This window comes from Triticum aestivum, chromosome 7D (assembly GCF_018294505.1).
Source record: "Triticum aestivum cultivar Chinese Spring chromosome 7D, IWGSC CS RefSeq v2.1, whole genome shotgun sequence".
NCBI classification, from domain to species: Eukaryota; Viridiplantae; Streptophyta; class Magnoliopsida; order Poales; family Poaceae; genus Triticum; species Triticum aestivum.
In genome coordinates this window covers 423426298-423452927 of record NC_057814.1, presented here as the reverse complement: position 1 = coordinate 423452927, position 26630 = coordinate 423426298, and the positions used below count along the sequence as shown (strand labels likewise).

The 26630-nt window shown below is 47.1% G+C and overlaps 1 protein-coding gene across 1 annotated transcript; it reads right to left on the bottom strand.

Annotated features, from left to right (window-relative positions):
* Positions 1-22760: 22760 nt before the first annotated feature.
* LOC123171141 (protein trichome birefringence-like 38) lies at positions 22761-24535 on the bottom strand. Its single transcript, XM_044588770.1, has 5 exons — positions 24246-24535; positions 23967-24141; positions 23689-23864; positions 23436-23594; positions 22761-23344 (listed from the first exon to the last, which is right to left on the bottom strand). The coding sequence occupies exons 1-5, from the start codon at positions 24533-24535 to the stop codon at positions 23026-23028; spliced, it is 1119 nt and encodes a 372-aa protein (XP_044444705.1). The 3' UTR covers positions 22761-23025.
* Between the last annotated feature and the right edge of the window lie 2095 nt (positions 24536-26630).

Sequence of the window (26630 nt, the reverse complement as noted above, 5' to 3'; positions counted from 1 at the left end):
TATCAGAAATGTTCTAGTGCTCCCACTCACTTTCTTGTAAATACAGGCTTCACGACAAGTCTGTATAAAACTATATGCTTTGATCAACTCATCAAAGCGTATACTCCAACTCCGAGATGCTTGCACCAGTCCATAGATGGATCGCTGGAGCTTGCACATTTTGTTAACACCTTTAGGATCGACAAAACCTTCTGGTTGCATCATATACAACTCTTCTTTAAGAAATCCATTAAGGAATGTAGTTTTGACATCCATTTGCCAGATTTCATAAGATGTGGCAATTTGCTAACATGATTCGGACAGACTTAAGCATCGCTACGAGTGAGAAAACTCATCGTAGTCAACACCTTGAACTTTGTCAAAACCTTTTTCAACAAGTCTAGCTTTGTAGATAGTAACACTACTATCAGTGTCCGTCTTCCTCTTGAAGATCCATTTATTTTCTATGGCTTGCCGATCATCGGGCAAGTCAACCAAAGTCCACACTTTGTTCTCATACATGGATCCCAACTCAGATTTCATGGCCTCAAGCCATTTTGCGGAATCTGGGCTCATCATCGCTTCCTCATAGTTCGTAGGTTCGTCATGGTCAAGTAACATGACCTCCAGAACAGGATTACCGTACCACTCTGGTGCGGATCTCACTCTGGTTTACCTACGAGGTTTGGTAGTAACTTGATCTGAAGTTACATGATAATCATCATTAGCTTCCTCACTAATTGGTGTAGGAGTCACAGGAACAAATTTCTGTGATGAACTACTTTCCAATAAGGGAGCAGGTACAGTTACCTCATCAAGTTCTACTTTCCTCCCACTCACTTCTTTCGAGAGAAACTCCTTCTCTAGAAAGGATCCATTCTTAGCAACGAATGTCTTGCCTTCGGATCTGTGATAGAAGGTGTACCCAACTGCCTCCTTTGGGTATCCTATGAAGACACATTTCTCCAATTTGGGTTTGAGCTTATCAGGATGAAACTTTTTCACATAAGCATCGCAACCCCAAACTTTAAGAAATAACAACTTTGGTTTCTTGCCAAACCACAGTTCATATCATCTCAATGGATTTATATGGTGCCCTACTTAACGTGAATGCAGCTGTCTCTAATGTATAACCCCAAAATGATAGTGGTAAATCGGTAAGGGACATCATAGATTGCACCATATCTAATAAAGTACGGTTACGATGTTCAGACACACCATTACTTTGGTGTTCCAGGCGGCATGAATTTGTGAAACTATTCCACATTGTTTTAATTGAAGACCAAACTCGTAACTCAATATTCATCTCCGCGACCAGATCGTAGAAACTTTATTTTCTTGTTACGATGATTTTACACTTCACTCTAAAATTCTTTGAACTTTTCAAATGTTTCAGACTTATGTTTCATCAAGTAGATATACCCATATCTGCTCAAATCATCTGTGAAGGTCAGAAAATAACGATACCCGCCGCGAGCCTCAACACTCATCGGACTGCATACATCAGTATGTATTATTTCCAACAAGTTTGTTGCTCGCTCCATTGTTCCGGAGAACGGAGTCTTAGTCATCTTGCCCATGAGGCATGGTTCGCAAGCATCAACTGATTCATAATCAAGTGATTCCAAAAGCCCATCAGCATGGATTTTCTTCATGCGCTTTACACCAATATGACCTAAAGGGCAGTGCCACAAATAAGTTGCACTATCATTATTAACTTTGCATCTTTTGGCTTCAATATTATGAATATGTGTATCACTATGATCGAGGTCCAACAAACTATTTTCATTGGGTGTATGACCATCGAAGGTTTTATTCATGTAAACACAACAATAATTATTCTCTGACTTTAAATGAATAACTGTATTGCAATAAACATGATCAAATCATATTCATGCTCAACACAAACGCCAAATAACATTTATTTAGGTTTAACACTAATCCCGAAAGTATAGGGAGTGTGCGATGATGATCATATCAATCTTGGAACCACTTCCAACACACATCGTCACTTCACCCTCAACTAGTCTCTGTTTATTCTGTAACTCCTGTTTCGAGTTACTAATTTTTAGCAACCGAACAAGTATCAAATACCCAGGGGCTACTATAAACACTAGTAAGGTACACATCAATAACCTGTATATCAAATATCCCTTGTTCACTTTGCCATCCTTCTTATCCACCAAATATTTAGGGCATTTCCGCTTCCGGTGACCATTTCCTTTGCAGTAGAAGCACTCAGTTTCAGGCTTTAGTCTAGCTTTGGGCTTCTTCACGGAAGTGACAACTTGCTTGCCATTCTACATGAAGTTCCCTTTCTTTCCCTTTGCCCTTTTCTTGAAACTAGTGGTCTTGTTAATCATCAACACTCCATGCTCTTTCTTGATTTCTACCTTCATCAATTTCATCGTCATGAAAAGCTCGGGAATCGTTTTCGTCATCCCTTGCATACTATAGTTCATCACGAAGTTCTACTAACTTGGTGATGGTGACTAGAGAATTCTGTCAATCACTATTTTATCTGGAAGATTAACTCCCACTTGATTCAAGCGATTGTATTACCCAGACAATCTGAGCACATGCTCACCGCTTGAGATATTCTCCTCCATCTTTTAGCTATAGAACTTGTTGGAGACTTCATATCTCTCAACACGGGTATTTGCATGAAATATTAACTTCAACTCCTGGAACAACTCATATGGTCCATGACGTTCAAAATGTCTTTGAAGTCCCGATTCTAAGCCGTTAAGCATGGTGCACTTAACTATCAAGTAGTCATCATATTGAGCTAGCCAAACGTTCATAACGTCTGCATCTGCTCCTGCAATAGGTCTGTCACCTAGCGGTGCATCAAGGACATAATTCTTCTGTGCAGCAATGAGGATAAACCTCAGATCACGGACCCAGTCCGCATCATTGCTACTATCATAATTCTTCTGGGGAACGTAGTAATTTAAAAAAATCCTACGCACACGCAAGATCATGGTGATGCATAGCAACGAGTGGGGAGAGTGTGTCCACGTACCCTCGTAGACTGAAAGCGGAAGCGTTAGAACAACGCGGTTGATGTAGTCGTACGTCTTCACGATCCGACCGATCCAAGTACCGAACGTACGGCACCTCCGAGTTCAGCACACGTTCAGCTCGATGACGTCCCACGAACTCCGATCCAGTAGAGCTTCGAGGGAGAGTTCCGTCAGCACGATGGTGTGATGACGGTGTTGATGATGCTACCGACGCAGGGCTTCGCCTAAGCACCGCTACGATATGACCGAGGTGGATTATGGTGGAGGGGGGCACCGCACACGGCTAAAAGATCAATGATCAATTGTTGTCTCTTGGGGTGCCCCCTGCCCCCTTATATAAAGGAGCAACGGGGAAGGCCGTCTGGCCCTTGCAGGGCGCGCTAGGAGGAGGAGTCCTACTCCTAGTGGGAGTAGGACTCCCCTTTCCTAGTCCCACTATGAGGGGAAAGGAAGGAGAGGGGGAGGAGGAGGAAAGAGGGGGCGCAGCCCCTCCCCTAGTCCAATTCGGACTAGGCCCATGGGGGGCGCGCGGCCAGCCCTCGTGGCTTCTCCTATTTTTCCTTAAAGCCCACTAAGGCCCATATGTACTCCCGTATTCCCGTAACTCCCCCGGTACTCCGAAAATACCCGAATCACTCGGAACCTTTCCGATGTCCGAATATAGTCGTCCAATATATCGATCTTTACGTCTCGACCATTTCGAGACTCCTCGTCATGTCCCCGATCTCATCCGGAACTCAAACCTACCTTCGGTACATCAAAACACATAAACTCATAATACCGATCGTCACCGAACGTTAAGCGTGCGGACCCTATGGGTTTGAGAACTATGTAGACATGACCAAGACACGTCTCCGGTCAATAACCAATAGTGGAACCTGGATGCTCATATTGGCTCCTACATATTCTACGAAGATCTTTATCGGTCAAACCGCACAACAACATACGTTGTTCCCTTTGTCATTGGTATGTTACTTGCCCGAGATTCGATCGTCGGTATCCTCATACCTAGTTCAATCTCGTTACCGGCAAGTCTCTTTACTCGTTCCATAATGCATCATCCTGCAACTAACTCATTAGTCACAATGCTTGCAAGGCTTATAGTGATGGCCATCATCGAGAGGGCCCAGAGATACCTCTCCGACAATCGGAGTGACAAATCCTAATCTCGATCTATGCCAACTCAACAAACACCATCGGAGACACCTGTAGAGCACCTTTATAATCACCCAGTTACGTTGTGACGTTTGGTAGCACACAAAGTATTCCTCCGGTATTCGGGAGGTTCATAATCTCATAGTCATAGGAACATGTATAAATCATGAAGTAAGCAATAGCAACATACTAAACGATCAAGTGCTAAGCTAACGGAATGGGTCAAGTCAATCACATCATTCTCTAATGATGTGATCCCGTTAATCAAATGACAACTCATGTCTATGGCTAGGAAACTTAACCATCTTTGATTCAACGAGCTACTCAAGTAGAGGCATACTAGTGACACTCTTTTTTTGTCTATGTATTCACACATGTATCAAGTTTCCGGTTAATACAATTCTAGCATGAATAATATACATTTATCATGAAATAAGGAAATAAATAATAACTTTATTATTGCCTCTAGGGCATATTTCCTTCACGTTGATCAAAGATGGTGGAGTTTCCTAGCCATAGACATGAGTTGTCATTTGATTAATGGGATCACATCATTAGGAGAATGATGTGATTGACTTGACCCATTCCGTTAGCGTAGCACTTGATCGTTTAGTTTACTGCTATTGCTTTCTCCATGACTTATACATGTTCCTATGACTATGAGATTATGCAACTCATGAATACCGGAGGAACACTTTGTGTGCTACCAAACGTCACAACGTAACTGGGTGATTATAAAGGTGCTCTACAGGTGTCTCTGATGGTGTTTGTTGAGTTGGCATAGATCGAGAATATGATTTGTCACTCCGATTGTCGGAGAGATATCTCTGCCCTCTCGGTAATGCACATCACTATAAGCCTTGCAAGCAATGTAACTAATGAGTTAGTGTGGGATGATGCATTACAGAATGAGTTAAGAGACTTGCCGGTAACGAGATTGAACTACGTATTGAGATACCAATGATCGAATCTCGGGCAAGTAACGTACCGATCACAGAGGGAACAACGTATGTTGTTATGCGGTTTGACCGATAAAGATCTTCGTAGAATATGTAGGAACCAATGTGAGCATCTAGGTTCCGCTATTGGTTATTGACCGGAGACGTGTCTCGGTCATGTCTACATAGTTCTCGAACCCGTAGGGTCCGCACGCTTAAAGTTTTGTGACGATCGGTATTATGAGTTTTTGTGTTTTGATGTACCGAAGGTAGTTCGGAGTCCCGGATATGATCACGGACATGACGAGGAGTCTCGAAATGGTCGAGACGGAAAGATCGATACATTGGACGACTATGTTCGGACACCGGAAGTGTTTCGGGAGGTTTCAGACATATACCGGAGTACCAGAGGGTTACCGGAACCCCTTGGGGAGTATATTGGGCCTAATGGGCCCTAGTGGGAGAAGAGGAGGGGCGGCCAGGGCAGCCGCGCGCCCCCTCCCCCTCTAGTCCGAATTGGACAAGGAGGGGGGCGGCGCCCCCCTTTCCTTCTCTCCTTCTCTCCCTTCCTTCTCCTCTCCTACTCCTACTTGGAAGGGGAGAGTCCTACTCCCGGTGGGAGTAGGACTCCTCATGGGACATGCCATAGGAGGCCGGCCCCCTCCCCTCCTCCATTCCTTTATATACAGGGAGGGGGGCACCCCTTGGAGACACAACAATTGATCATTGATCTCTTAGCCGTGTGCGGTGCCCCCCTCCACCATAATCCACCTCGGTAATATCGTAGCGATGCTTAGGCGAAGCCCTGCGTCGGTAGCATCATCATCACCGTCACCACGCCGTCATGCTGACGAAGCTCTTCCCCGAAGCTCTACTGGATTGTGAGTTCGCGGGACGTCACCAAGCTGAACGTGTGCTGAACACGGAGGTGCCGTACGTTCGGTACTGAGGATCGGTCGATTGTGAAGACATACAACTACATCAACCTCGTTGTTATAACGCTTCCACTTACGGTCTACGAGGGTACGTAGACGACACTCTTCCCTCTCGTTGCTATGCATCACCATGATCTTGCGTGTGCGTAGGAAATTTTTTGAAATTACTACGTTCCCCAACATGCTATGCCTGTTGATACGAAGGAAAAGCTCTCTTCCACGGATGGTTCTCCTGCTTCGGATACTGCCTTCTACTGGTCTATCGTTGGTGCTCTCAGTAGCTCAATCTGACTCGACCGAAGATCCAGTATGACGTCCAGTAGGTGTTTCTTCATATGCATGCTCCTCGGGACGTTCACTGGGCCGCTGTCAAGCGGATTCTCCGCTATGTCTGTGGCACTATGGACCTTGGCGTCACGCTTCATGCCTCCGCCGACACCGCCCTCACCGCCTACTCCGATGCAGACTGGGCGGGCTGCCCTGACACTCATCGCTCCACCTCGGGCTACTGTGTCTTCATTGGACCCTCACTCATCTCGTGGTCGTCTAAGCGGCAGCCTACGGTCTCTCGCTCCAGTGCTGAGGCTGAGTATAGCGCTGTGGCCAACGTCGTCGCCGAGTGTTCGTGGTTTCGCCAGCTGCTTCAGGAGCTTTCTTGCCCTGTGGATCCTGCTACGGTGGTCTACTTCGACAACGTCTTGGTGGTCTACCTCTCCGCTAACCCGGTACATCATCGTCGGACCAAGCATATTGAGTTGGATATTCATTTTGTTCGGGAACTGGTGGCTCTTGGCCATATTTGTGTTCTACACGTTCCTACTTCCCAACAATTTGCTGATATCATGACCAAGGGCTTGCCTAGGGCATCATTTGAGGAGTTCCATCCAGTCTTTGCGTCAGCAGCGGTGCAGCTTCGACTGCGGGGGGTGTTGAGTATATGTTTTGTGCATAACTGTGTATTGGGCCCACCTCCTAGTTGCTTGGTATAGTTGAGGTCGTGGCCCACATTTGTACATCATATATACGTGCGTTTGCACATGAGCAATACATCGTGCAATTCATACATCATACACCCTCACTACATTCCATTCCATGATTGCAACCAGTGGGAGGGCTAGAAGCTTCAGTCCCGGGCTACCGTGGATCCCCCTCCCCTCCCCCCATTGATTAGAAGTTTGTGCTAACGATGCACTGAAATAAAGACGAAGCATGGACGTGGCGGTGCTTCCTGTAGCATAAATCTGAGGAACATCTGGTCGTTCGCCACTGAAAAAATTGTGGCTGCCTGATTGGTGTTATACTTGTGTTTTTAGTCTTTTATTTGTGCGGAATTATGGTAGGACTGCTTGACGAACAACTGGTTTGACCTATGTGGTTTAAAAAATAAAAATAAAATCTGGCTTGCCCTAGACAAGATTAACACACGAGCACGGGGGATCTGGTGAGGCTCATAGACATGGAACTCAAACGGCATGCTCCTCTGTCATAGGGCTGGGAGAGGTCGGCGTCAGCGTTGTGGGCACAACGACAGTGCTCGGCGTTGGCGTAGGCATGGCCGTGGCCACAGGGGTAGTGGTTGGCGCTGGTCCCGGCATCTAGAATTCAAGATGAGGCCACACTCAGTCAGGTGATAACCCACAAGTATAGGAGATCGCAACAGTTTTCGAGGATAAAGTATTTAACCCAAATTTATAGATTCGACACAAGGGGAGCCAAAGAATATTTGAAGGTATTAGCAGCTGAGTTATCAATTCAACCACACCTGGAAATTAATTATCTGCAACAAAGTGATCAGTAGCAAAGTAGTTTGATAGTTTTGATAGTAGTGGCAGCAGCAACGGTAACAGTAACAGTGATAACAGTAAATCGTAGCAAGTGTAACAGTGATGATAGCAATAGTAACGCAGCAAGATCAATAAGGATAAATTCGTAGGCATTGGATCGGTAACTTGTTGGATGATATTCATCATGAGACAGTTATAACCTAGGGCGATACGGCACTAGCTCCAGCTCATTGATATAATGTAGGCATGTATTCCGTAAATAGTCATACGTGCTTTATTAAAAGAACTTGCATGACATCTTTTGTCCTACCCTCCAGTGGCAGCGGGGTCCAAATTGGAAACTAAGGGATATTAAGGCCTCCTTTTAATATAGAACCGGAACAAAGCATTAACACATAGTGAATACATGAACTCCTCAAACTACGGTCATCACCGAGAGTGGGCCCGGTTGTTGTCACTCCGGGCTTGCCAGATCATAACTGTAGTAGGTGACTATAACTTGCAAGATCGGATCTAAAACATGGATATAATGATGAATTCATAAACGTTTCAGATCTGAGTTCATGGCGCCCAGGCCCAAAGTGATAAGCATTAAGCATAGCAAAGTCATAGCAACATCAATCTAAGAACATAGTGGATACTAGGGATCAGGCCCTAACAAAACTAACTCGATTACATGATGAATCTCATGCAACTCCTCATCGACCAGCGAGCCTACGAAGGAATTACTCACTCCCGGTGGGGAGCATCATGGAATTGGCGATGGAGATGGGTTGGTGATGACGAAGAACGAAGATCCCCCTCTCCGGAGCCCCAAACGGACTTCAGATCTGCCCCCGCGAGGAAGAACAGGGCTTGGCGGCGGCTCCGTCTCGTGGATCACGATAATTCTTTCTCCCTCATTTTTTATGGAAATATGTGAATTTATAGTATCATGGGGGGTCGTCAGCGGGGCCACCAGGTGGGAACAACCCACCTGGGCGCACCAGGAGAGGAAGGCGCACCCTGGTGGGTTGTGCCCAACCAGGGCCCCTCTCTGGTGGGTCTTGGCTCCAAAAATCCTTATTTATTCCATAAAAAATCCTCGCAAAGTTTCGTTCCATTCCAAGATCTTTTATTTTTGCACAAAAATAACACCATGGTAGTTCTGCTGAAAACAGCGTCAGCCCGGGGTTAGTTTCATTCAAATCATGCAAATTAGAGCCGAAAACAAGAGGAAAAGCGTGAGAAAAAGTAGATACGTTGGAGACGTATTAACTCCCCCAAGCTTAAACCTTTGCTTGTCCTCAAGGAATTCAGTTGATAAACTGAAAGTGAGAAAGAAAAACTTTTACGAACTCTTTTGCTCTTGTTTGCATAAATAAGCTTAAACAACACCCAGGTTTTCAGACATCATTATAACTAACCATGTCAACAATAACTCTTAAAGATTATAATGATTCATATCAATGACATAATCAGCTAGCGAGCAATAATAAGATATCTCAAACAGCAACATGTTATCAAAACAACCAGGATATAATATGACAATAGTGGTATCTCGCTAACCCTTTCCGAGACCGCAAAACATAAATGTAGAGCACCCCCGAAGTTCAAGCAGCGACTAAACATTGTAATTCATGGTAGAAAAGATCCAGTCATGATGCACCCAACATTAGCTATACACAATGCATAAATCATGACAGCTGTGCTCTACTCAGTTTCTGGCGTTTGTTTTTAGAAGGTGGTGACACAACATAAAAGTAAATAGAAAGTCCCTTCGCAAAGGAAAGCAGTGATTTGTAGAGGAGCCAGAGCTCAATTTTTAAAACAGAGATAAATGATATTTTGGGACATGCACCCTTCTCATTCACTTCACGACCATCAGTTATCAACATCTTCCATGCTAAGCACGCTAGTGGTGGTTCCCAAGCGGAAAGTAAAGGTTTTGACTCCATTGGAAGTTTTTGTTTGATTATTTTAGAGATGAACTCTTTTCATGTTTGCAGTTTGGGACTGGGCATACCTCTTACCGCCCATTTCCTTGTGCGATGGCGAGTGAATAAACACTCGACCCGAGGATAACATGCTTAGCACGGAAGATATCGACTACCTCCTGTCATTCCATGAACGATCCATGCACACAAAACGAATAATTTTTTTAGATGTTTTTAGAGGTGGCACATGCAAATTTACTTAGGACGGCAGGGTAATACCGCATGTAGGTAGGTATGGTGGACTCATCTGGAATAACTTTGGGTTCAAGGTTTTGATGTACAAGCAGAATTCCCACTTAGTACAGGCGAAGGCTAGCAATTAAGATTGGGAAGCGGCCAGCTAGAGAGCAACAACGTTCATGACCAGGCATTATGCATAAGTAACATTGGACACTAGCATGAGTAGGATATGAACACCATGAACATAAACATTATAGAGCCTATGTTGGTTTTTATTCAACTACATGCATGAACATGTACCAAGTCAAGCCACTCGAACATTCAGAGGAGGATACCATATCATCATACTACATCACAATCATCTTAACGCTATGTTGATATCCAAGATAAATCATTATTAACTCCCAGCTACTTATGCATGGCATGAGAAACTATAATCTCTAATTGTCATTGCAAACATGTTTCATCATAATGGGATGAAGCCTGGATACTAGGTTAAACATATTTACACAGACAGAACAAGTCGAGTTCATACCAGTTTCTCTTTGCCACGGCCAGTTCATAGAATATCGCCATTATTTCCTTTCACTTGCACGACCGAATGATATGTAAATAATAATAGTGCAAGAGTGCCATGGACTAAGATGGAATCTGCAAAAAAATATTCAACATGAGAAGACAAAGTAAAATGGGCTCTTTATTAGTTCAACAGTTATTCATATGAGAGCCACTCAACATTTTCATCGTGGTCTTCTCCTCGGTACAACTCGAATAAAAAGAAAACAAATTCAGAGAAACACACTGAAATATTTTTGGAGTTTTTGGTTTTCTTCAACAAGCAAATAAAAGAGAAAAGCAAAAAACGAGAAAACCTATTTACACGGGAAAGCTCCCAACAAGCAGAAGAAGAACAAGGAAATCTTTTTGGGTTTTATTTTTAATACTACTATTAAGCATGCATAGAAAGTAAATTACTACAACTATTTTTTTTGGTTTTTCTAAAGTTTTTCAAACACACCAGAAGAGAGCAAGAAAATAAATCTAAGCATGGATGATACAATGAAAAAGTGTGAACACCGACAGATAGAATGATATGTGAACATGAATATAATGTCAGTGAGAAACACGTACTCCCCCAAGCTTAGGCTTTTGGCCTAAGTTGGTAATCGATCAGTAGCCTGGAGGGTAGTAGTCGGCGTGGTAGCTCACGGAGGCTCTCGGTGCGGATGCCTCGGCCTGCTGGGCTGCCATCACTGCTGCATTGTGAGCTCGGGCCTCGCTCTCAAGAACAAAATATCTCCCCTTGCTGTGACAATCAAAGAGACCAGGTGCAGGCAAATATGTGTCCACAACATGTGATTCGTTAAACAACAAATTATAAGTGAAGTCATCAGCCCTTCCCTTGAAAATCTTATGATCTTTTAAGGCATCAAAATCTAAATAACGAGTGGGTAAGATAGGGTCAAAGGGCAAAGGTGAAACACCCAGTCCTCATGCTAAACGTGTGGCATAAATTCCACCATAGAACCAGCCACTTTTGGCATTGTGCTGAAGTCTATGTGCAACAATTGCTCCAAGGTTATAATTCCTTTCACCAGTGAGAGCAGTGTGAATGAGGCTCAAGTCTGGCGAACAAACTATGCTGCAGTCTTGCTTGCCTACTATGCATTTCCCGTTAAATAATGCAAAATACTGGATTGCGGGAAAGTGAACACTTTTTATTCTTCCTTGCCTCACTCCTCTATTTTCACCCTAACAAAGGCTAGTCAAAAAGGTCTCATACTCAGCCTTCGCTGGCTCATCAAGCGAACCCCAAAATGGAAGTTTGCAGTGGTAAGCAAAATTCTCTAGTGAGATAGTAAATGGTTCATCATAAAGCATAAAAGACACCCTAGACTCACGTGGAAAATATTTAAATTCTTTGACAAATGATTTAGTGAGAAGATGGCACTGTTCACACTTATCTGAGAGGTAGGGACCGAGATCGGCATTGTGAACATATTGCTCAAATTCCTCCTTGATGCCCACCTGCACCATATATTCATCGCAATGCCATAAGCATGTTTTGGTGGCGGCATCTCGCGCGGAACTTTCACTTGGTTCAAGATAGGACCAACGAGCAGAATTGTCACTAGAGGATGCCCCCGAGGATCGTCTCCTTGAGGAACTCCTTCCAAATAGGTTCATCATATCCGCGTACAATTATCTGAAAATAAATTTTTTGAGGTGACAAAAATATGTCAACAAAACTTTACAAAACTAATAACAACTACTCATAGGGATACATAGAGGCCATAGCAAGCATTCAAACTACTTAGAACACTAAGAATTGAACATGCAAACACATCTATAACAGCACCAAGAGTAGCTATTTATTCAAAGTATAAACCACTAAAACAAAAACTAATTGGACAAACGATGGAGTCACATACCAAGCAACAATCCCCTGAAACAGTTTCGGAAATAAAGCTTCGAGCAAAGAGATCGAAATCCGCAGGTATGAGCTCAAGAACACGGGAGAGAGAGCAATGGGGAATTTTTTCTGGAGGTGAGTGATGATGTGGGCTAAAGAGATAAGTGAGGGGGGCCACGTGGGGACCACAACCCACCAGGGCGCGCCTGGGGGCTCTGGCGCCCCCAGGTGGGTTGTGCCCACCTGGTGCACCTCCCTCTGGTAATTTTTGCACCAGAAAATCTTATATATTCAGGAAAAAATCTTATAAAATTTTCAGGGCATTATGAGAACTTTTATTTTTGGGTCATTTTTTATTGCACGGGAAATTCAGAAATCAGACAAAACATGGCATTTTATTTTATTAAACTAAAAAACAGAGAATAAAAAGTAAGGATACAAAGTAGTGCTTACTAAATTCATCAACTTCATATCGTTCAAAAATGATTCATTAATAAGGTTGATCAGGTCTTATTAACAACCACTTTCGATTAGCATGAAACTGAAGAACTTTCGTAAATCACTAAGTTACCTCAATGGGGATATGCTTTTCCCCAACAATGAGCATTTCATATTTCTTTTTGACAGTAGGTAGAGGCATTTGAAAACTTCCAATAGTGATTGTCGGAGATTTTTCAATAACATTAATACCATTCACTTGGAATTGCTTCTTCGGAAAGTGCACCGTATGCTCATTACCATTGATATGAAAAGTGACCTTGCTTTTATTGCAATCAATAACAGCCCCTGCAGTATTCAAGAAGGGTCTACCAAGGATAATCGACATGTTCTTGTCCTCGGGCATCTCAAGTATAACAAAGTCAGTCAAAATAGTAACATTAGCAACAACAACGGGCACATCCTCACAGATACCGATAGGTATGGCAATTGATTTGTCAGCCATTTGCAAAGATATTTCAGTAGGTGTGAGTTTATTCAAGTCAAGTCTTTTATATAAAGAGAAAGGCATAACACTAACACCAGCTCCTAAATCACACAAAGCAGTTTTCACATAATACTTTTTGATAGAGCAAGGTATAGTTGGTATTCCCGGATCCCCAAGTTTTTTAGGTACTCCATCTTTGAAAGTATAATTAGCAAGCATAGTGGAGATTTCAGCTTCCGGTATTTTTCTCTTATTTGTGATGATGTCTTTCATATACTTTGCATAGGGAGGCATTTTCAAGATACCAGTCAAGCGAGTACGCAAAAAGACTGGCCTCATCATTTCAGCAAAGCGTTCAAATTCTTCATCATCTTTCCTTTTAGTTGGCTTGGGTGGAAAAGGCATAGGTTTTTGAACCCACGGTTCTATTTCTTTACCGTGTTTCCTAGCCACAAAGTCTCTTTTATCATATCTTTTATTCTCAGGTTGTGGGTTATCAAGATCAACAGGTGTTTCTATCTCAACATCATTATCTAGTTCTTTATCATTTGGTTGAGTATCTTCATGAACCTCATCACTATCTTTTTCATTATCACTAGGTGAGTGTTCATTACCAGATTGAGTTTCAGCATCAGAGATAGAAGTTTCATTTTCATTATTAGAAGGTTTTTCTATTTCAGGTTCACTAGAAGTATGCAAAGTCCTATCATTTTTTTCTTCTTTTTCTTTTTAGAAGGACTAGGTGCACTAGTGTTAGCTCTTTGTGAATCTTGTTCAATTCTTTTTGGGTGTCCCTGAGGATAAAGTGGTTCCCGAGTCATTTTACGTCCTCTAATTGCAACTCTAAAAACAAAGTCATGCATATTATGATTCATTTCATCAAGTAATTCTCTTTGAGATTTAGCAACTTGTTTTAACTGAGTTTGAACCATAGAAGCATGTTTTCCAACACCTGTAACATCATTTGAAATTCTAAATAACAAGTCACTCAAGCGAGCAATCATATCAGAATTATATTTCAATTGTTTCATAACATTTGCATTGAAGTGATCTTGTTTTCTAATATAGTTTTCAAACTCATAAAGGCATTGACTAGGATGCATATTGTGAGGATTATCATTTTCATTGAACTTCATAAGAGAATTTACCTCTACCACCTTAGGTAGTGGTGGTGTATTAAGCCCATGTATTTCTTCAATAGGAGGTAAATTTTCAACATCCTCAGCTTTAATACCTTTTTCCTTCATAGATTTCTTTGACTCTTGCATATCTTCAGGACTAAGATATAATATACCCCTCTTCTTCGGAGTGGGTTTAACCGGTGGTTCAGGAATAGTCCAATCATCATAATTTTTCAATATGTTATTCAATAATTCTTCAGCTTGAGCAATAGTTCGTTCCCTGAAAACACAACCAACACAACTATCTAGGAAGTCCCTAGAAGCATCGGTTAGTCCACAGATATCAAGTATTTCATTTTTCTTAAGAGTATGATCAGGCGAAGCATTAAGTAACTGGCAAGGCCTCCCCCAAGCTTGTGGGAGACTCTCTTCTTTAGTTTGCACAAAGTTAAATATTTCCTGTAAGGCAGCTTGTTTCATATGAGCAGGAAAATATTTTTGAGAGAAGTAATAATTCATATCCCGGGGACTACGCACACAACCAGGAGCAAGAGTATTGTACCAAGATTTAGCATCACCCTTTAGTGAGAAAGGAAATAATTTGAGAATAAAGTAATAACGAGTTTTCTCATCATGAGTAAAAAGGGTGCCTATATCATTCAACTTAGTAAGATGTGCCACAACAGTTTCAGTTTCATAACCATGGAAAGGATCAGATTCAACCAAAGTAATTAACTCTTGGTCGACAGAGAATTCATAATCCTTATCAGCAATACAGATAGGTGAAGTAGCAAACTTAGGATCACATTTCATTCTAGCATTCAGAGATTTTTCTTTATACTTACATAATAATTTCTCCAGATCATCTCTATCATTGCAAGCAAGAATATCTCTAGTTGCTTCTTCACTCATCACATAACCTTCCGGTACCTTAGGCAATTCATATCTAGGAAGGCTAATTCTAGCAGGTGTTTCTGGAGTTTCAGTTTCAGGCTCATCATCAGATTCAACAACATCATGTTGTATTACTCTAGCAATTTGTTTATCAAGAAAATCACCAAGTGGCACATCATCGTTATCAAGCAAGGTACTAGCATCATCATAAGCATCATTCATAGTATAAGTAGCATCATCAATAACTTGCGACATATTGGAATTCATGGCATGTGGTGGTGTTGCAAGTTTACTCATAACAGAAGGTGAATCTAAAGCAGAACTGGATGGCAGTTTCTTACCTCCCCTCATACTTGAGGGAAATATCTTCGGTTCAGGATCCTTCAGATTCTTCATAGTGATAATATGATAATAATCCTAAGTGACTCAACAAATATAGCTATGCTTACCGGCAACGGTGCCAGAAAAAGGTCTTGATAACCCACAAGTATTGGGGATCGCAATACTTTTCGAGGGTAAAGTATTTAACCCAAATTTATAGATTCGACACAAGGGGAGCCAAAGATATTTGAAGGTATTAGCAGCTGAGTTGTCAATTCAACCACACCTGGAGATTAATTATCTGCAACAAAGTGATCAGTAGCAAAGTAGTTTGATAGTTTTGATAGTAGTGACAGCAGCAACGGTAACAGTTATAGCAGTAAGTTGTAGCAAGTGTAACAGCGATGATAGCAATAGTAACACGACAAGATCAATAGGGATAAATTCGTAGGCGTTGGATCGGTGACGTGTTGGATGATATTCATCATGTGACAGTTATAACCTAGGGCGATACGACACTAGCTCCAGTTCAGCGATATAATGTAGGCATGTATTCCGTAAATAGTCATACATGCTTTATTAAAAGAACTTGCATGACATCTTTTGTCCTACCCTCCCGTGGCAGCGCGGTCCAAATTGGAAACTAAGGGATATTAAGGCTTCCTTTTAATAGAGAACTGGAACAAAGAATTAACACATAGTGAATACATGAACTCCTCAAACTACAGTCATCAACGAGAGTGGGCCCGGTTGTTGTCACTCCGGGGTTGCCGGATCATAACCGTAGTAGGTGACTATAACTTGCAAGATCGGATCTAAAACATGGATATAATGATGAATTCATAAACGGTTCAGATCTGAGTTCATGGCACCCGGGCCCAAAGTGACAAGCATTAAGCATAGCAAAGTCATAGCAACATCAATCTAAGAACATAGTGGATACTAGGGATCGGGCCCTAACAAAACTAACTTGATTACATGATGTATCTCATCCAACTCCTCACCGACCAGCAAGCCTACGAAGGAATTACTCACTCCCGGTGGGGAGCATCATGGAATTGGCGATGGAGATGGGTTGGTGATGACGAAGAACGAAGATCCCCCTCTCCGGAGCCCCAAACGGACTCTAGATCTGCCCTCCCGAGGAAGAACAGGGCTTGGCGGCGGCTCCGTCTCGTGGATCGCGATAATTCTTTCTCCCTGATTTTTTTCTGGAAGTATGTGAATTTATAGTATCAGGGGGTCGTCAGCAGGGCCACCAGGTGGGTACAACCCACCTGGGCGCGCCAGGAGAGGGGGCCCGCCCTGGTGGGTTGTGCCCAACCAGGGGCCCCTCTCTGGTGGGTCTTGACTCCAAAAATCCTCGCAAAGTTTCGTTCCATTCCGAGAACTTTTATTTCTGCACAAAAACTACACCATGGTAATTCTGCTGAAAACAACGTCAGTCCGGGGTTAGTTTCATTCAAATCATGCAAATTAGAGTCCAAAACAAGAGGAAAAGCGTGAGAAAAAGTAGATATGTTGGAGACGTATCATCACGTACCACGCCTTCACCTACTCGTCCATCGTCGCCATGTCTGCTCCCATTAGAAACGTCAGGTCGGTGTTCCTCTTCTTCGCGATGATGATGGTCTTGAGAAGGTCGAGCTTGACGTCCTGCTTCGTCATCAACGCCTACCACCTCATGTCGGATTTCTCCTCCTTCTTGGCGGTCTTGCTCTTGGCGTCGGCGATGCACTGTTTTATCAACAATTGCAGCCATTCGGTAGAGAGTGCCATGTCCCTCGCCGCCTTAGCTCTTTTGTTGCCATCAGGACGCCCTTCTACCGCTGCTGAAGCAGGCGCGTCCGGGTTGTAGACACCGTCCTTTATCTTGGCGAGAGCGGGCCGGCACTCTATCCATTTCTTGCATGACTCGATCCTGGTGAACACATGAAGGAACTTGAACTCCTGGTCGTTGTTGTCCTAGAAAAATATGTGGAACATTTGAACCATCTGCATAGTTGAAGAACAAGTGTCGGCGAAGTACACAGCGACGAGTGGGGCTGGCGAGCAATGGGCAGACATGACCCTTGACATTGGCGCCACTCTCCGGGCGAGCCACGACCTCCTCTTGAATCCCATGCCACTTGTTGCAGGTCTTCTGGATGGTCGCCTAATGGTTGGCCATGGCCTTCTCGCCACAATACATGTGGATGCTGGCGAAGTCGGGGTCGACCAACTTGTGCTCGTCGAACGCCGTCTTGATCCTTCTCCAGTAGGTGTCGGCGTTCTGATTTGCGGCGGTGATCGGGTCGATGCAGATAGTCTTCCATGCTTCGGCGAGGCACCCGTCTTCCTTTGGCATCCACTTGACACGAGGCTCGCTCGGCCTGCTGTTGGATGACCACTTCCTCTTTCTCCCATTGGCCACCGACTCTGTCGGTTCTTCCTCTTCCACCTCCTCCTCGGCATAGTCCTGCTTCACGTCATCCATGTCGCCGGCAATGTCCAATGTTTCGTCTTGCGTGCAGAACCCGGTGCATGAATCACCGACGACTGAGCTGTTCGTGATGATCTTCTCCATGTCGGCATTGGGGCTGCTGAACTGTGGCACTGAGCCATGTGCGAAGGGTAGGACCCCACAACGCAGATTCGTTGTAGGCGAGCCTGAGTACGTCTGCGGCGAGTAGTTGTACTGGGTGTTGAGGCCGGCGGTGAACACGGGGGAGGGCGTGCGCGGGTCGGGGTTGAAGACGTCAAGCGCGTCACCGTCGACGTAGTCAGGCGAGGGCGCGTACCCCAACAGTGGCGGCGAGAAGTTGGCCAGCAACGCGACGCTCTGGTGGCTACCCCACGCGCCTTGTGGGCGCTGGCCGGCCTGTTGAGTCGGAAGGAGCCGTCGCTCGTTTGCCATGCCCGCGCGAGACGACTCCTCCTGCTTCGCTGCCGCGTCCCTGGCCTTCTTCATGTTGAGCCTGTTCCGTCGGTCAATGGTGACCGCCGCCCGACGATCAACATCGACCTTCCACTGGGTGTTCGTCAAGCCTGGGGGCCTTGCCATCGGTGCCCTCGGCTTCCTCTGCTTTGACTGGATGGAGTCAGTGTCTAGGCGAGGGGGTGCATACTTCTTTGGCGGCATGACGGGCGGATCTAGGGAGAATGGCGGGAGCGGCGGGGGAGAAGGGGTCGGTAATAGGAAAATGGAGGGAAAGCGGAAAATCGGCCGGTGTCGCCGACAGCATGGGCACACTCGCCTTTTCGCTTCCGCCGGTGCCCCCAGGCGCCCCCTGGTGCGTTGTTCCCTTTGGGTTCGCCGTTTGTAATTTCCGCCTAAACCGGCGAAAAATGAGTATCTGGGGGCGTGCGTGGGCCATTTTTTTGACGCCGACGCTAAAAAGGGCGCCCTGGGGGCTGTTGGGGGTAGGCAGCTGGAGATGCTCTAACCTTGTTCGGTGCTTTCTCGTATGGACGGGTAGCTCATTGTGAGGAAGTCAGAGCATCTACAGCCGGTGGTCCAAATCCATCTCAAACGTCAGGCCGAGCGGCCCGATCACGGACCGACCACAAAAAGTCGATCAAGCCGCGCCTTGAACCGGCCACGAACTGCCGGGCTGTTCGGTGCCCTCATATCCAGCCCAAATGTAGGCCGGAGGTGTCCGCCTGACAGGTCCGGCCCACCATTGATCCCATTGCTATCCCAAAAAACCCCAACGCGGCTCCGCGCTCGGAACCCTAACTCAGTCGCTCTCCTCCCTCACTCCGTCCTCTCCTCTCCCCTCTCCGATTTCGATCCAATCCGTCGATCATGTCGAGCTCCCGCATCAGCTCCGACTCCAACATGGATGTCGATGACGAGCTGACGCTCTACATTGCCTTGGAGCGGTCCAAGGCGGACACTAGGGGAAGCTCTGGATCTGCAGCGTCGCCGCAGCTCCCCCGCCACCGCAGCACGTACACCGGCGCTGGTCCCTCCCGGTCCGCACCCAGCTCCAGGAGGGCTGCACAGTTCGCGTCTTCCTCACGCCGTCCCTGCCCCGCCGGCTGCTGCTCCCCCATGTGGGCAGCGGTGGGTGCTTGCCCTCCCCGCCAGCCTGGACGCACATGCCGGAATCCAAGGCGCGGGACGCCCGCTGCCTAGGCAAGCGACGAGCAGTCCGTGCGCCACCGCCGCGGGATGCGGGTGGAGCCTAAGGAGGATGACTCCTCGCTGGGTCTACCGCCGGTCGCTTACGACAACGGAGATGAACGCTCGGCAGCTCCGCCGAAAATACGCCAAGTTACTCCGGATTGCCATTGAGCAGTCCGAGTGCGAGGCGGTAGAGGCGATGACAGAGGCGGCTCGGCTCACGAAGATCAAGCGGCAACAGAACAGGGCTGTCCGGCGCTCAAAGGGCTCATCATCCTCTCCAAGACCTCCAATGACGACGACGACCACGGCTCGTCGTCCGATGACTCGGACGATCCTCCACCAGCCGCCGCCGCCTACATTTGCGCCAGCCACTGGAAGGGGAAAGGGTCGGCGAGGAAGTGATGAACCTCCGCCGCCTCCCTAGTTAATTTCTAGTTATTTATGTCTCTAGTCAGAATTTGTCCATCGTATGTGGATTATGTGAACTTTGAGTAGCTTTTGAAGATTTTTCTATGATCTTTTGGTGATTGGAATGTGCATATCTCGCTCCGTTTTATTGTCCGTGTGATGATCTACGTAATTTATATTCACGCTGCATGGGTAATATGGATACAGGTTATCAGATATGAGGACTACGGATGTGGAGGACACAAATTAAGGAGTGTCTGGTCAGTGCCCACGGACGCGCCCATGAGCGGTAAACAGCGACTATGATGGCACATACCATGGATAGATTCTCTCCCGATGAAAATTCACGCTCAAGCATCTATGACGGCACACATCGCAGATGAATTTTCTTTTGGTGACACTCTAACCTCTAGGCTTGATCATACGACATTATCGTCTATGCGGCATTACCTTGTTGGAAGTGTTGGTGTAAATATTGGGTTAAAGAGTTAGGGCATGTTTGGTTGCTCGCGTGTTATTTTTGTCATTTTGCATACTTGTTCCAAGTGAGCCTGGTTGAGCTAACGCAGGCATCGTGTTGATTGGTTGTCTACATTCCCTTTTCCTGCATCATAGCAACAACTCTATGCACTGTGTTTGGTTACTCGCATTGGTTGTACTCATACTAGTGCATGTTGTTTGGTTGCATACAAAGGTGTAGTTACCTTGTACGCTACGTGGTGAGCTTAGCCGCTACACCTTACACATGTTCACACCCATCACACCAACAAAACAACACTGCAGTCACGACAAACTCGAGATGGTCTCTGACTCCTGGGTGTCTGGATATTTGGGCATAGGCGAACCCAGCGACTAACCGGAGCCCATAGCATGCTTGCCGGTTGTCCGCCCGAAGAACAAGATCTGCTGCATCTGGTGGTAGTTCTAGATCGGTGTGTTGAGAAACTCTGCGTGCTTGGGATGAGTCTAGGAAAGAAACACAACAGAGTAGATAGTTAGATGGTACATAGGCCTAAACCGGTAGATAGTTAGAATGGCATGGTTCGTGAGCTAACCGTTGTGTGGCCTTAGTAGTGCTCTGCCTCCAAAAGGATCGAGAAGGTGTCCTGATCCCATGAAGCGCCGCATAGGTCTCTGAGCTTGTTCACTGTGATCCACCTCGCTCTCCACTTCCTGAGGTGGTTGTAGACCTGGGTCAATGTGATCTTCAGTCCACAAAACTCGAATGCCTGCTTTGCAACAACGTCCAAATGCACATCCTTAAAGCCCTTGTCAATCCTCACCCTAGCTATTTCTCACATCTTGTTAAGCACGAACTTCGACAGGAACGACTGCCATTTCATGGAGTTCCCCTGCCATCCTTCTTATCCTTTACAGCTGCCTTTTGAGCAGCAGCATGAGCTGCAACATTGGGCTGAGCGAGCACAAATGCTAAAGCCACAAATGGTGAAACTGTAGCTGACACCTCGAAATATCTGAATCAAGAGGCATCTCCTTGATGGGAGGATGGGAGTCCTCGACATAGGACGCCGTGAACAGGCTCTGGGACATGATATGGACCTGACTAAACTCTTGTGTGCTCATGTCCTACAAGTGTAAGCATCATCAAGAGTGGAGCACATTACACATTGATAGTAGGAACTAGCACTAAACATGAACATTATGAACGAACACTGCATATGGTATGAATGAGCACTACCACATGTAAGAGACGATGATCTTGTTCAACATAGCAGCTCAAATCATAGTAAGGAGTTAAACAAACTAGCACACATACTTGCATACTAGCATACTACACATCGAGCATACTACCAATCCATCCATCACCACTAGCTATCAATCCGTGCCGACATGGAAACATCTCCTAGCATGCTTCAAATCCATCACCACTAACTACTAGAATATTACACTCACACAGATCGACGATGTACAACACTACAAACATGGTCACATACCTAACCCTACCATATGCTCATAGATCTAGCTAGAACTAGTATAGAGAATGGGGAGATTGAACTCACGTACGCCATTAGAGTAGCCGCGAAGGAGGTGCTGAACACGTCTGAGAAGAGGAGTCGAATCGTCGCCTCCTTCAACCGATGGCCGGAGCAGGAGCGTCGCTTACCTGGTCGTCCTTGTCAATCCACGCTGGAGGGAAAGCTCGAGAAGGAGGGAATGGTGGCGGGAGTTTTGACGGTGAGGCGAGGGAGGTTGTATAGAGCGACCGATTTGGCGGGAGGTGACGCCAATTCCCCCTACCACTTTTTTGGAGATTGGCACAAGCTCCCGCCATCTCCGTGGACGCAGGAGGTTAGCGTTGTGTTCCCTTCCCCTGCATTGCTCGAGCCTGGCTCGCTGAAAACGGATGAATCGGTCGTTCCTAGCGAGCCTTGCTGAGAAGTGTTTGAAGATTCGTGCGGGCCAAGAATCCGATGTAGGCCAGGCAACGAAACAACCCGTTTTCTTTCTGTGCGGGTATGATTGGGCTTGATGTGAGCAACCAAACGCTTTGATTTCTAGGTCCGCCACTAATATGCTCGAGGAATGGTGGCGTGAGGTTGGTAGCCGGTTCCAAAGACAGTCTCAGGCGACAATTTATTTGTTAGTTTTTCACTCTCTACTTCTGCCTTGTTTGTGTCGATAACATTTGCAAAAGAGCTAAGTGCTTTCCTCTAAAAAAAGAGCTAAGTGCATATATCATCCCTAAATTTGTTGCAAATTTTGTCCCTAAATTTCAAAACCAGGAAGGTTGCACCCTGAACTTCCCTTACCAGACAATATTTGGAGGCCTTAATTAGCCTTACAAACTGCCTCAGTCAATCGACGATCTAGGGAAGTACTACCGCACACGCGGTTGTTTCATGTGCCCTGCAGCAGCATCGCGTAGAGGATGTGGTTCCACGCGTCCGGCAGGCCGGCGATGCACCAGTGCGTGCAGTCCATGCCGTCCCGGCCAGGCCCGCCGTACACCGACGGGTGCGCGTCGATCCTGAGCTGCGAGAGCGACGTGATGTCCAGCAGGGACACCGGCGTCGACATGGACGCGATGACGCCCCGCACGACGACCTGCTGCGGGAACACCCTCTCGTCCCCGTCCGTGGCCACCTGCCGCGGCCGTGTCTGCTGGAAGCAACCCCCTGACGCCGGCGCCGCCCCGTCGCTCTCCTGCTCCATGGACCTAGCCGTTGCATACGCAGAACAGAGCGGCATTAAGAAATGAGTACGCCCGGCCATTGTCAAATCAACTGGGCGTGTGTGATGAGCCTCACGTGTAGTGGCTTGGGGAGACGCCTTGGTAGACGACCCTGGTGAGCGATGCGTCGACGTTCGCGTCGACCCACCTTGCCCATGTGGCGAGGCCTTTGGAGAAGGCGGCGAGCCGGTCCATGTCATTGTACGTCGTGTTTCCCTCCTGCATGTAGTCCCACCTGCACATGAATGACCAGGCGAAACTTGGTTACATATTCATCTGTATTTCGGTACACGTACGCGTATAGGGACAACGATCGACAGAATACGTACACTTGGCTGGCGCCCTTGTAGGTCCACCAGTGCCACGTGTTGAAGACGAGCAGGTGGGCGCCGCGCCAGGAGTCCGCGCCCTGCATCGAGTCCAGCTTGAGGACGCGGCCGACGTCCTCCTGCACCACGTCCACCAGGAACTTGCTGAAGTACAGCACCACCGACAGGTCGTAGTCCTGACAACAAATGAAGTTCAATCAATGTAACGCGATGATTTGCATGCGATGCATGTAGCCGACGAGAGAGACCGATTGGGTTGACAGTGATGGATCGGTCACCTCGAAGCGGACGGAGGAGACGGGGTCGCCGGTGGTGGAGGAGACACGGGCAGGGCCCGGTGCGGCCGCGTGGAGCATGCAGGCGAGGGAGACCCACTGGTTCATGCTCAGCGAGTCCCCCACGAACATCACCGTCTTCCCGCGCCACGCCTCCAGGAAGCCCAGTCCGTCGAACCTGCGCCCATCAAAAGACCCTGTTAATGCGTGAAAGCTTAACGTACTGCATTGTGCACCGAGTACTCATCTCGTCGGGTAGCTAGCTATAACGACGGTAATAACCTTGGGAGGCGGCAGGCGGCGGGGCTCCACCGGAACTTGAGGTAGGTGGCGTCGGGGCGGCCGTTGCGGCGGCAGTCGAAGACGTCGGGCACGAAGGGGCAGCTCGCCGCGTCGTACAGAGGGTACGACGCGTCCGCGACCCATCTCCCCTGGAACAGGTCGCACGACGACGAACCACCAACCACGCTCGGCGCAGCCGCCGCCGCGGCAAGCGCTACGATGGCCGCCAGCGCGCAGCCATGGCGGAACCTGGCACGCAGCAGAGTCAGCGCCAGGTCCTCCTTGCCCATGGTTTGCGCGACGAGACGGCGGGCACGGCGCCATATATAGGCCCGATCGCGTCCTTCTGAAGCAGATCTGGCCGCGGGCACGCGCGCACGGTTGCCGATGGTGCGGGCGCAGGCAGGCAGGCACAACTACCTTTGCATGCGTGGTACTTCATGCTAGGAGTGCAGCTCAAGTTAGGAACTGCTCTGCACGGTGTGTGTGTGTGTGTGTTCCAAACAGGCGCGTCAAGTTTCGTCGTCCTGCACATGTGCGCGGGAGAGGGAACGGGACTGGGTTTGACCTCGGCCCCGCTTATCCGGGCGGGGCCCGTGAGAAGGGGCGCGAGGAAATTACGTACTATGTGCAGCGTGGATCTCAAAGTACTTCGGTGCGTGCGTGGGAGGAGTATTAGTGAAGGGCAGGATCGAGGACGGAAGTCCCGTATATCATCTTCTTGATTTGCACCTGCCTGCCCATTGGCTGCCAATACAATATTGTGCCGTTGAAATTTGGATTTGAACACCCAAAGTTTTTTGTGCAAGATTTAGTTCTTTTTTTCTTTTCAAAATCATGCATGAGAGTAACTTAAGGATCCCGGCACAAACGTCGGTCGTCGGTGTTATAGAGAGGTTTGGCAATGCAACTCACGATGGTATTGATCGGATGCAGGTGCACGTATATAAAGAGTACAATGTGGGCCTCAGCCTCAACTATACAAAGACTAGGAGGTGGGCCAGGATATACACATATACATGCAAAACATATGTTCAACACCCCCCCCCCCCCGGGCAGTCGAAGCAGCGCCGGAGACGCAGAGACTGAACCGGAACTCCTCAAAGATGGGAGTAGGCAATCCCTTAGTCATCACATCAGCAAACTGTTGTGTCGTCGGAACGTGGAGAACCCGAACACGGCCAAGTGCTACCTGCTCACAAACAAAGTGAATATCGAGCTCAATATGCTTCGTACGACGATGATGCACCGGGTTGGCGGAGAGGTAGACCGCGCTGACGTTGTCGCACTAGACATGTGTGGCCTTGTGAACATCACAAAGCAACTCCTGGAGCAGCTGACGGAGCCAAGAGCATTCCGCCACGGCATTAGCCACTGCCCGATAGTCTGCCTCGGCACTCGAGCGTGAGACCGTGGGATGTCGCTTGGACGACCAAGAGATCAGCGAGGGCCCAAGGTAGACGCAATAGCCTGAAGTAGAGCGACGGGTGTCGGGGCAGCCGGCCCAGTCTGCATCAGAGTAGGCGACGAGATCGGTGGAGGCGGAGGCCGTCAATGTGAGTCCCAAGGACATAGTGCCGCGTATGTAATGGAGGATACGCTTCACCAAGCCCCAATGAGAGTCACGCGGGGAGTGCATCTGGAGGCACACCTGCTGAACAACATACTGCAGGTCCGAGCGTGTCAGCGTCAGGTACTGCAGGGCACCAACAATGGAGCGATAAAATGTTGCATCGGACGCGGGAGACCCTTCCAGGGCAAAGACCTTGGCCTTTGTCTCGACGGGAATGGCCGACGGCTTGTAGTTAAGCATGCCGGCACGCTCCAGAAGCTCGTGGGCGTACTTCTGCTGATGCAGAAAGAAACCGTCAGCTCGGCGGACCACCTCGATGCCGAGGAAGTAATGCAGAGGCCCCAAGTCCTTGAGGGCAAACTCATCACGAAGACAAGCCATGAGCCGCTGAAGGAGCTCGGAGGCGGACGCCGTGAGGATGATGTCATCGACGTAGAGCAGCAGATATGCAGTGTCAGCTCTCTGATAATACATAAAGAGTGAAGCATCGGAGCGAGTGGACCTAAAGCCAAGAGACTGCAGGGAGGCAGCAATACACTGGTACCAAGCCCGTGGCACCTGCTTCAACCCGTAAAGAGAACGGGAGAGCAAGCACACGTAGTCCGGATGCTCGGCGTCGACAGAGCTAGTGGGCTGCTAACAGAACACCTGCTCGGCAAGGTGGCTGATGACCTACAAGTATAGGGGATCAATCGTAGTTCTTTCGATAAGTAAGAGTGTCGAACACAACGAGGAGCAAAAAGAAATGACAAGTGGTTTTCAGCAAGGTATTGTCTGCAAGCACTGAAATTATAAGTAACGAGTAGTTTGAT

Bases quoted from the DNA above. Each gene is read 5' to 3' on its own strand.
- LOC123171141 (XM_044588770.1), bottom strand. From the start codon at position 24,535: ATGGGCAAGGAGGACCTGGCGCTGACTCTGCTGCGTGCCAGGTTCCGC. The intron at 23,865-23,966 runs GTGACCGATCCA...ATTTGTTGTCAG, and splicing joins TCTCCTCCGTCCGCTTCGAG to GACTACGACCTGTCGGTGGT. The intron at 23,345-23,435 runs GTGAGGCTCATC...TGCAACGGCTAG, and splicing joins GTCTCCCCAAGCCACTACAC to GTCCATGGAGCAGGAGAGCG.